Source organism: Beta vulgaris, chromosome 3 (assembly GCF_026745355.1).
Source record: "Beta vulgaris subsp. vulgaris cultivar EL10 chromosome 3, EL10.2, whole genome shotgun sequence".
Taxonomy (NCBI): domain Eukaryota; kingdom Viridiplantae; phylum Streptophyta; class Magnoliopsida; order Caryophyllales; family Amaranthaceae; genus Beta; species Beta vulgaris.
This window is the reverse complement of record NC_079204.1, coordinates 9,944,805-9,956,562: the sequence shown is the minus strand read 5'-3', so window position 1 is coordinate 9,956,562 and position 11,758 is coordinate 9,944,805. Positions and strand designations below refer to the sequence as shown.

The following is an 11,758-nucleotide window of genomic DNA, read 5'->3' as shown; positions in this document are numbered from 1 at the left end:
CATTCGTGGTGCTTTGGGGTATTAGAAGAGTACTTGGATCGCGCGCATAACTCTTGAATCTCATTAGACCCAACTCTCCTCCTGAAGTTGCAGGTAACTAGTAGTTATCCTAGAACGCTATAAAATTAAAATTGTTTGAGTAATAAATTAATCAGTTTAGGGAATTGTTTTAAATATTTTAACATGAAAATATTGAAGAAAAATTATTTAAATATTCATTGTGTGTGACGTGTATGTATTATGTGTAGTAGGATAATTTTTGCTTGAGTTCTCCTATTTAAATAATTAAATACGATATCTTCATTTCTTCATACCGGGCCATATAGATAAGTATTTGTATAGGGACGGGGTGTTACAGCTCTGATACCAATTGTAACACCCGGTAATTTTACTCCTAGTTTTTCGCGAATATTTTCCCTAAAACAAATGTTTTTCTTTTAATTAACGATTTTAATTTAAATAATTTAATTATGTACGAAATTATTTTTATTTATGTGCTTATCACGTGAATTATATTTATATTTATAATATGATTTGTTAATATTATTTTTCGTTATTAATTATTTTTAAGTTTAGACGGGAATTAGGAATTTAACGTTTCATAGCTTAACCGACTTTTATCATTTAGATTGTTGATGAGAGGGGCCTAAAAATTTCTGTGGGCTTCAGCATTATGGAAGTAACCCATATGAGAGGAATGCGAGAGTTTTCTTTCTTTCGTTGATATCTTTTTATTTTCTTTAACTCTCATAAGCTCGCTCATTAAAATATTATTTAACCTCTTTTGATCATCTCCAAAAAAACACCAAAAATTATGTTTCTATATCAAAAGATTCTTTTTGTCATTCTTCTATATTTCACATGGTCATTACCCATTTCTCTCTAATTTTTATACTTCTCAACTGTTCTCATAAAATCGTTCTTGATATTTTCTATTTCTCTCTCTTGCACAATCATCATTTGTGGTGTTTTGGGGTATTAGAAGAGAACTTGGATCGCACGCGTGGCTCTTGAATCTTATTAGACTCAACTTTCCTCCCGACCTTTTTCGATAACTAGTAGCATACTCCCTCTATTTCAAAATATTCTGAATATTTTCTTTATTCGTTTTGTTTCAATTTGTTTGAGTACTTTCTAGATTTTTCATAGTCTTACCTTTATTATTTGAATACCTTTATATCTTAAAAGTAAAAAGTACACAAGTCACCTACTCTATTTTTTACAACAAAGACATAAATAAATAATTTTGCCAATAATAAAAATACCGCACTAACTTCTATCAAATCTACAAAATAACATCTGATAACCAAATAAACATTGATTTCTTTAAAATATGTGTCTCAACAATGATTCATTATTTCGAGGAGGGATTATAGTCTAAAATCTCATAAGTCATTTCAGATACAGAAAAAAAAAACTTTGCAATATATAAGAATTCATGTTGGAAAACAAATGTAGACGTTAAGGTGGATTACCAAAATTAAACTATTTTACTAGAATTAGATACCCAAATTGCTTTTTTTTTTGGTGTCGAGAGAGCCACAGAGGTGATTGATGCAAACGGGATTCAATCTTAAGGTCTTGGGAACCAGCTCCCAAGACTTTAACCAACTAAAGTAGTTGACATTCACAATTGATACTAATAGATACCTAAATGACTAGATTGCACTACTTATATTCCCTCTTTCTTTTAAAAAAAGTTGATTCATTTCCTTTAGGTAGACGCTAATTTGAAACTCTATCAAAAAATTGATATTTAAAAATTAATATATATATATTCAGATCAATTTAATTAGATTTTATATGACCCTTTTTCATAAGTATAAATCATACTAAATAATGGATGAAAGGGATATAGGGAAAAGAAATAAAAAGGTATATAAATATCATATAACAATACGTATTTAGAGCATTAGTAGTAGGAAATTTGATATGAGCCAAACAACTAAACAAGTGCAACTGTGCAAGTGAATCCAATTTGAAGTTTGTTCCCGCAAGATACTCGGCACTTAAAAAAGAAATGCTTGAGAAACGTTTTTCTGGTTCCTACTGTTTCGAATTTGTGCAAATCTTCCACTTTGATAAACCCTAAACCCTCACCCTCCAATCCTCCAAAGATGAACTTCAACTTTTGCAAAAAATCCAGTCTCACCCAAATAAAAAACACATTACTCAACTCAAACCCATCAATTTACACCATTGTTCATAAATCACTAGAAAATGCTCTCATTTTTAGCAGACCCATGTCAAAGAAATCCACTTCAATACCCAAAAATCAGCAAAGAATAAGAGATCATGGCTTTGATAATTACATGGAGGTTGAGAAAAAGATGAGAAAAGTTATTAAATTCCAAGAATTAATCTTTTCTCAACCCCAACAATGCGTACCAGTTTCACGCCTTGATTTCCTTGCTCGTCGCACTGGGTTCAAAAGAGATGAAGCAGGCAAGTTTGTTCTTAAATTACCTGAAATTTTTGAAATTTATGAGCACCCAGTTCAAAGAATTCTTTATTTGCGATTTACTAGAAATGCTCTTTTACAAATTGATCAAGAAAAACATGCCCTTAATGCCCAAATACCCGATGCCGTGACCCGGCTTCGTAAGCTCTTGATGTTGTCGAACACGGGTCGGCTTCATCTTGAGCATATTAGGATTGCTCGTAGAGATTTCGGCCTCCCTGATGATTTTGAGTACTCTGTGGTGCTTAAGTATCCCCAGTATTTTAGGTTGTTTGATGCTAAAGATAGTATGAGTAAGTACATTGAGCTTGTAGAGAAAGACCCAAGATTGACAGTTTGTGCTGTTGACAAAGTTAGGGAGATTGAGTATAGGAAGAAGGGTATTGATGAAGAGAATACGAGGTTTTCGTTCGTTGTGAATTTCCCACCTGGGTTTAAGATAGGAAAGTACTTTAAGATTGCAATGTGGAAGTGGCAACGGCTGCCTTATTGGTCACCTTATGAGGATGTTTCGGGGCATGATATGAGGTCGTTTGAGGCTCAGAGTCGGATGGAAAAACGGGCTGTAGCTATGATCCATGAATTGTTGTCATTAACTGTTGAGAAGAGAATTACATTAGAGAGGATTGCTCGTTTAAGGGTCAACATGGACTTGCCTAAGAAACTCAAGGATTTCCTTCTCCAGTATCAGGGTATATTTTACATTTCGACAAGGGGAAATCAGGGGAAGCTTCATACTATCTTTTTGAGGGAGGCCTATAAGAAGGGGGAACTAATAGAGCCAAATGATATGTACTTGGCTCGCAGAAAATTGGCTGAATTGATTTTGGTTAGCCCCAGAAAGGCATCCTTGGGTAGAGAGTTAGTCAGTTATACAAGGCATTGTGATGATGTAAGAGGGAGTCATAGAGAGCAAACCAGTGACAGTGGAGACTTAAGGGGAGATAGGGTGGGAGGGCAAGATTTGGACTCAGACAGTGAGGTGGAATCAGATTTCAATGATGAGGATGATGATGCACGTCCTGTTAGGCACACTCGAGCTCGTCGTTAAGTTGAGTGAGCAAAATCATCTGAGGAATGTTTGCTAAGTGCTTTCTGAAGGAAATTTCTTAGGGGTTGACTATCTATTGCTGGAACATTGTTTATAGAAGGTAAGTGCATAGCTTGGAAATTGACAATGTGCTGGTACCTTGGCTCTTTACATCCTCCATCACTTGTATAGTGTACTGATATTGCACTATAAACGGGCAATCTTTTAAATGTAGAATATATCGGTCTATCTTTGGCTGTTGACCGCATCATTCTACATTTGTATTCTGATTCTTTTCCAAATGCTTTTTGTTCCATTAACTTTCGTTTCTATCTCTCTTGTTTGCTGGTGAGGGTAAAACTACCAAAGCCATGGGTTCATGATGGAAGTTATCTATCATGGAATAGTTTTTATTTCAAGTGGTACTGGCTATTGTTGATTCTGCTGAATTTACAATTTCCGGTTTTTGTTCCGAGTCCATGATATGCATTTTGAAATAGACAGTTTCAAAAAGAATTTATGGTGTTTCACTGTATGTCTGAACCTTTTCCCTTAGCCGGCTTGCAAAAAGCCAAGAATTGCCTCTTTATTGATCATACAGGACCGTTTCTGAGACTTCATCTGATGGTTAGCGTGCTTCCTTTTGATGTCTTTAGAGGATCCTAGTATCTTAGCTTCCAGTATACAATTAAATTGGCTCGACTGTGATAGGTTTCTTTCAGCAAGTAGTATTTTTTTTTCTGCAGTTTCAGACACGCACAAGATAAGATTATAGTAGTATATAACTGGACATCCCAGGTCCTTCAAGAAAAGATAGGAAAAAAAATTGTACATCCCGAAATTATGATGGACACCTGCACCAGCTATTGATGTTGTTGATGATGCTATCCAATTTGTGGAAATTATTCAGGATTCCCACAGGCCACAGCCATCATCAAAAGACCTTCCTGTTCTAACCCTGACTCACATTGCCTTTGAGTTCAAACTAGCTGTCTGAAGGTCTCACAAAGTCATGGTTTCTCTAAGGTTACTTGTCCAGACATGCCTAGTGATCCTTATATCTTGATGAATGATTATCAATACCATGAAAGCTTTTATTATATGTGAAGTAATTGTCTGGGTTGTTTATTGTTTTTGTCGTTAATATTACCAATAAAAGAAATTCTTCTCAACAAGGAAGATGTGTTTTGTTTCTCTTTTGTGTATCTGTTTCATAGAACTTATAGGATTATTTTGCTCCCCTTGGAAATTCTGCTGTTCTGAACAGGGGAGAGGAGGGGGATATACAGTAGCTTTCGGAAGTTTATTCATGATCCCCAATGTCCAATTATGTGGGAGAAGTGCTTTCTTTAGGTACCTTTTCTTCCATCTTTTAACATGTCTTGTGAAATGATTCTCTTTAGATTTTGGGATGAACCACTTATCCTTATTTCTTTTCCTAGCTGATTCCGAGTATTGAGTAAATTGTCATTCATATTAGTATAGCAACAAGTCTGAGTGAGGTCACATTATGATGGAGGTGAAAGGTAATCCTTTTGTTTGGATATGTTATTAGAGGAGGGAAAGATTAAAGCTCATGTTGTATGCTCAAATTTTGAAGGATCTGGACATCTGGTATGAGCTATGGTGACCGTTACTGGACTGAACTGAACTGATTTTGTCTGAACTAAACTGCAATGAACTAAACTGAACCGAAGTGAATTGAAATGAATGAAAACTGTGAGAGGAAACTAATTGAACTAAACTGAACTGAACTGAAATGACATGAATGTGTTTGAACTGAACTGAATTGAATTTTTATTAATTCAGTCCAAAAGAACAGAGTCTTAGTCTGCGACTTGTCAGTGATGTTAGGATGCTCTTTACTTGTTAGAGTGCCTAGTGAGTAACTGTGAAGTGTGAACTGCCTCAAATATTTATTAAGAATCTTAAATGATGGTTGATGTTTCCTATTATGCCGACAAATTAGAGGCATCCATTTTCTTCCGTTCAAGATAGCTTGATTTTGTGAAGAGAAACTGTGTTATGCTTTCTGATAATAATGTCGAATTTACACCTTTGTTTCATATTTCTCGCCTTTGTTTTCTTTTAGATTTTTCTTCTTTTTGGGGAGGGTGACACCGGAGTTATGTCTATACTCTTTTCACTAATTTTATGTGCATCTATCACCTCTAGATTGACCTAGCATGCTTGTATGAATATCATATCTTCACCTTTAAAGTATACAACTCCAGTAATACACTATATAAACATATGTATGTTGGAAAGTGGTAAGAATAATCTTTATTTGGTCAATTTTACTCCTGTTCTTTTTTTATTTAGGAAGTGAAAATGGTTTATGTTTGTCCTTACTCCTTAATCCCCCTTTGGTTAACCCTTCACTTTGTCTCATGCCTCCAGAGTTGGTAAATTATCCCTTTACCCCTTACATAAGTAGGTCTTATAGTTTGCTTGATCTGTTAGAATAACGTAGATAACTCCTATAATATTTTTTTGTTTCCTTTGTGTTCTGCGGATTAATTTTTTATGTTAGTCTCCAATTTGTTATACTCTGAAGGCGAAAGGTCTAGGACCAAGTATTATGACTGTGGTTAATGGCTGTGAATGGAATTCTTTACTGTTTCTATTGGAAGAAGACATTTAGAGTGTTGTTCTTTTGGACTAAAATGTTGAGTGCTTTGTCAAATAATAATTTTATCGATCTTCCAGGGGAACGCTGGGAATCATTGCTTGTTTATTGGTAAAGAGGAATGATTCAACTTCATGCATGTCCAGGCAGAAATGAAATGTGATACTGACTTAAGGTATTGTTGACCTTATTTATTATAAAGTGATGATCATGAATTGACCTCTGTCGTTCATCTTGGATTAGTTATTTGCAAATTAACCATATGTGGTCGTGATTTGCTTTTGTAGCATTAAGTTATGTGTAAAGATTTTATCCTGTCAGCCATGATATTGATGTTTTTTCTTATAAACTCAGTGTTCTACGCGCATTCTGTTGCCATATTCATATCTTCTAATTTTTTTATATGTTGCATAGAGTTTGATAAGTCATATTCTAAGGCTGCCTTTTCTACACTGATTTCGGCAAACATGCATCGCATTAGCGTTATTTGGAAAAATTATTTAAACAGTTTTTTACATTTTTCAAAATGCCTATTTGGACGAGCTATTATATGTTGCGACCACAAGAGTCTCATCTATTCTGGTCTATGTTACTCAGACACGGATTGAGTGTCTACTCGGATATGGGTGTCCAAGTGTCCGACTCGGCTATTTTGTAGAAAAAAGTCAAGTTTTTAGTTAAAAATGAAGTATCCAAGTAAAGTGTCGTGTCAGACACGACACCCTGTTTTTGATGTAAATGAAGGTGTCGGAGTAACACTATTCTGGTCCACTACACTAACAGAAAAAAAGAAAAAATTGTGTACTTTGTCACCCACCTAAGGACTTATGTCGAATCAAGTAATATACTTTCTCTGTTTCAATTTAGTTGTGACACTTTCATTTTGGGTAATAACTTCTCTCTATCTTTCTTCTAGCACATGGAGACCTTTTTATTTTCTTTCTCTATCTCTCTCCTCTTTAAAAATTGCTTAGGAGTTTGTGTTTTGAAAAGTGTCACAACTAAATTGAAACGGAGGAAGTACTAATATTAGTTATAGTATTGGTGAATCTATGTAGTGCCGTAGTGGCTATACCTAACTACCTAATACATTAAATATAGACTCTCATCTATGATGTAGTTTTCCAATTTTATTTCTGGAAAGCAAAGTGAAAAAACATGTAAAACCTGCATGAGATGATGTTTCCGTTTACAGTTGTGAACTTTTAAAAATATCATATAGAATCATGGTGTCTTTTCTGTTGATTTATGGATTCAAATACATATTATATTCTATTGGTATTTAAGAATATTGTCAAGTAGCAGTGTAACTTGATTGATTTCTTGCTCCTCTTAATTCAAAATGAATTTCGATATCGATCTGTGATGAACTTTTAATTGATGAATATATTTTTGCTTGTGTTGTATAAAGGGAATTAGAGGTTTGTTGGTAGTAGCAGAGCCCAGATGGGTCGAATTTATATTGAAAGTTTACAATTGGAGCTAGTCTATTAAAAGTTGTTAATTTGTTATATTACATCAGTAAATTATGACACTCTTTCTGGGGCATATGGGAAACAATAATGTCCACTGGAAGAAGTTCATTATTTTTTAATCATGTCATTAAGATTGTTTAATAACCTTTAGATCGTGCTGAAGACAACTTTTGTGAAATGTTGTGCGGTTTATGCTTGCTTGGGAGATACTTCTGCTTTATTCAGATCAATACTAGAAGTGGAAGTTAATGGTGAAAAGCTCACTAGTGAGTAGTGACGAGTTTAAATTAAGGGAACGATAACGAAGATGTGTTTTTCGTTTAATATTAGTTTTACTATCCCTGTACGATCTAGATACATTAGTATAAATCTTTGCTCGTGAAAGATGTGTCACCTTGGACATTCATGTAAGATATTCCATGTTGCATATACAGTTATACACTATCTTGATGTTGGAAATTATGTGGAGTGTGGACGTGCGTGTGAAACTGTGAATTATAGCACGAGTCGTGCCTTGAAAGACAATAGACAATTTGTTGGCTAGCTAGGGAAGTTTTAGTACACTTCCATGACATAACGACGAAGTTTGTATTCTACATCTTGTTTGTAGGTACCTTCATGTTATTTCTTTCTTGTGACTGACTCTCAGTTTGTGTAGCTTTCATAAGCATCTCCAAAAGAGAGAGCGTAAAATCTTCAATCTAGAAGCCGAGACCGGAATCTGAGTCGTGGAGCTATCGATAATTTTGACTGAAGATATTGATATCAGGAGGATGTTAACTTCGGCTAATTAACAAGTAATACACGATGCACATTAAGTTTCTCTTAACTCCCAAGTTATATCCAGTTGATCAGATGTAAATATTGTATTTGAAATTACTAACAAATTATGTGGAGACTTGTTCTCTATTGAACATGTAAGCGGGTCTTTGGTAAATCCATTTTATTTGGGAGGTCACACCAATTTTTCCTCTTTCTTCGATGGAGACAAAGCTCTCAATTTACCCTTGTTCATTCAAAATGTAAATGTGCACTATTTTAGCACTTTCATGTTTATATCGCATCCTTACTATTGAGTTAGGTATTAGGTGTTTTTTTTTGGATTCATATGAGCTACGAAAGCAGTACAAAGTAATTAGGTATTAATGTCCTAAATCTATCTAATGAGAAAATTGTAGTTAGACTTGGATTGATAGCATTTTTGACATTTCGCCCTCTGTTAAATGCGTAATTGTTAGACAATTAGCCGAATTCTTTTTAACTAAAGGAGTAGCAAGCGCAAAAGTCAAAAATATGTAGCTGCTCCTTTGTCTTAAAATAGCTTTTCTGGGTTCTAGAGGGGTGCACATGTGCAAGGAATCCCAGGTTTCCGTTTTTGTGTTTGTGTATCAGAATTCAGAAGTCAGAACCAAGCTGGACCTACACTATTTTGTGGCAGGGACATTGAGGTCTACATGTTCTTGTTGATGTTGAAGGAATGCACTTGTTGGGTGATTAAATATTCAAATCGAATTAAGTACAATTTATAATCTATTTTATAATGATTAGTATTATTTATGGTGAATTTCAGGACCAATTGAAAAATGGTAATTTTCCACAACAACTATGGCATAAGAAGGAGAATTCAACAGGTAAACCGTGTAACAGGTAAGGGTGTATGGAAGCTGTACGACTCTTCTAGTTTCAGGGGAGCTTACCTCAGTATAGCGCCAAAGTCACCACAGGGAACATGATAATACGGTTTATTATTACTTGTAATTCTAAGATTACTAACAATAAAGCAAAATGTGAGACTTTGATTGTAGGTACGGCCAAAGCATAGTTGGCACCAGGTGCAGATGCTGCTAGCTAACAAATTGATGAAATAAATTCCTACAAGCTGAAACAGAAGATGGAGATACGTAAATGATTTATCAGCTACGACAAACATGCGGCAGTGTCTTTAAGTTTTTAAATCTAAACTATTCTGTTCAGTTTCGTGGAAGATGTTTCAGGTACAAATCTCAATGCCGTCACAGCTAAATTAAAGCAAACACTTACAGTAGCAGAATCACCTCAGCGTCTCAGACGCCATCTAGAACCTGTCGACACCATCAGCAACTTGTAGACGCTTTCAGCAAGCTGTAGACGTCTTCTGTAACCTGTAGACACCGCCAGTAACCCATCAACACCTTCCGGAACCTGTCAACGCCTTCATTAACCCTCAAGTGCTACCAGCGTCGCCTATGTGTTAGCCACCTCACATTACTAGCAATCTTCACACATATACTACGTAAGTCTTTTAGTAGACGCAAATAACCAGGTAACCTTCTTTAAGATTACTTGAGTTAGCTTACTAGTTACAATCGACTTTCTCTTGTCATTTCAAAATTTTAGCAACTGATAATGGTTAACAACACTCTCAACTTTGTTTTGAGATAACTTGAGTGTAGTGTGTATAGATTAAGCTATCATGCAGCATCCGTTTTTATCAAAGGGCAACATTAAAGTCACAAATTCATCGATTTTTGTGGCTAACTTCAGTCAAAAGTCTAAGATGTCAATATGACAAGAATTGGCACACAACCCAGCTGCTTCTAGTAGCTAAAGGAGTCGACATCTTATGGAAGAAAAGCATCCAGTCAGATAAGTGAACTCTAACTTTTTTCCTGAAGTAGCCACAAGGGGGCAAGAGTACATGGCTTATATATTGTGACTTTAATAATGCGACTCCTGTTATGATTACACAAGGCTTTTTATTGTTGTATTTTCAAAAATGCATAACAAGTATGTGTGTAGCATGTGAATACAGGAACAATGCTAGTCAAAACTAAAGCATCCTGGGGGCTTAATGTCAACACAATCTGAAAGGGTTGGAGATCTCAAGGGGCTTAAAAAATTATACAAACCTCGGTGCTACTAGCAACCTTTAAAGTGAAGAAGTTGACTATACATGAAGATAAGTGGAAGATATCACTAGTTGAAATTCTCAGCAACATGAAGTGTCTAAGTAAAAAGGCAAAGAAGGTAACCTTAGTATCAGCTACATTACTTGTCTTTGGTAACATCTTGCTTTCTAAATCATTTGCAGGAATTTATATGAGACGTATAAAATAAATCAAAAGAAACAAGTTTATTGTCATACACGTTAAAACCAACAATAAAAAGCGGAGACAGCATGAGAAGCTGACACCAGCTTATCTGGTTTGCACAATGAGTTATCTTCAACCACAAGTCATGGCAAGTAAGCTCTAGATTATTGTTTCAATATGTTCATAGGTACGCTCTAATACTCTTTCGAAGATTCATTTCTCTAACTATTATCGCAGTTAACATGACGTAGAGTAACACTTAGTAGCTAAATTTTTATACTTGACTTCGAAAATATACACTAGTAGTCATCGCTATTTCCATAAAGCTAATTATCAACCTTCCATGTCAATGAGAAGCAAATACATTTATTATTACTTCTTTCTACACTAACGTGACGTACAAACATGAAACAAGATTGATACCAATGTGTGAGCTGAAGATCATGACACACGAAGCTACATCAAGTTACAACGTGTCCTACAACCACAACAAGGGTAGCTGACAACAGTTGTCAAGTTCCTAACACCATAAGACCAGAGTGGAAGCCAAGGAGTTAACTAAAATGCTAAGTGACTTCTAACCTATATTGTTTATTCAACTTCTCATCCACATAGCCAGCATAGCTAACAATTATTACTATCTATTCGTTCAAAATATGCGCTTATGCATAATGACTTTCTTATCAAGTCCAACATATACATTGCAAACATCAAACTTTGTTTCATGCTTTTTCTTCACAAGTCAATCATACAACAATTGCATTCGTGATGTTTGGGCTTATAAGAATTATTCTAACAAAATTAAGTTGTACGCATGCATGTTCTTTTGTGTAAGGTGTAAGCTGTTACATGTTCAATGCAAGCTGACAAGTGCGAAAGCAAGCTGCCGAGTGTCTAGCACAAGCTGTCCAGAACATAGGTAACCTATTGACCACTAGCGCAAGCCGTAGAACATCACAAGTAAGCTGCTGAGCATCGAATACACGAGCTATCCATCAAATGTCTCATAAGGCGTAACATTGGCGAATATGACCGTTATCTTGCTAATTGGAGAAGTCGCAAGTGCACAGTGCTCACAACATCTTAAGTTCG

At 35.2% G+C, this 11,758-nt stretch overlaps 1 protein-coding gene across 5 annotated transcripts; it reads left to right on the top strand.

Moving 5' to 3' along the window:
- The first annotated feature begins 1,931 nt into the window (after window positions 1-1,931).
- LOC104906426 (protein ROOT PRIMORDIUM DEFECTIVE 1) lies at window positions 1,932-10,818 on the top strand. Of its 5 annotated transcripts, none has more exons than XM_048641012.2 (4): window positions 1,932-3,612; window positions 6,201-6,295; window positions 8,254-8,392; window positions 9,166-10,818. In XM_048641012.2, exon 1 carries the CDS (start codon window positions 2,118-2,120, stop codon window positions 3,510-3,512), a length of 1,395 nt encoding a protein of 464 aa, XP_048496969.1. In that variant the 5' UTR covers window positions 1,932-2,117; the 3' UTR covers window positions 3,513-3,612; window positions 6,201-6,295; window positions 8,254-8,392; window positions 9,166-10,818. The 5 variants fall into 5 exon arrangements, with proteins under 5 accessions (XP_048496969.1, XP_048496970.1, XP_048496972.1 ...); XM_048641013.1 differs by lacking the exon at window positions 9,166-10,818 and adding an exon at window positions 4,759-4,844 and having other exon boundaries at window positions 8,254-8,786; XM_048641015.1 differs by lacking the exon at window positions 9,166-10,818 and adding an exon at window positions 4,759-4,844 and having other exon boundaries at window positions 8,245-8,786.
- Window positions 10,819-11,758: the final 940 nt, after the last annotated feature.

Coding starts and splice junctions, on each gene's coding strand:
- LOC104906426 (XM_048641012.2), top strand. CDS start 2,118: ATGAACTTCAACTTTTGCAAAAAATCCAGTCTCACCCAAATAAAAAAC.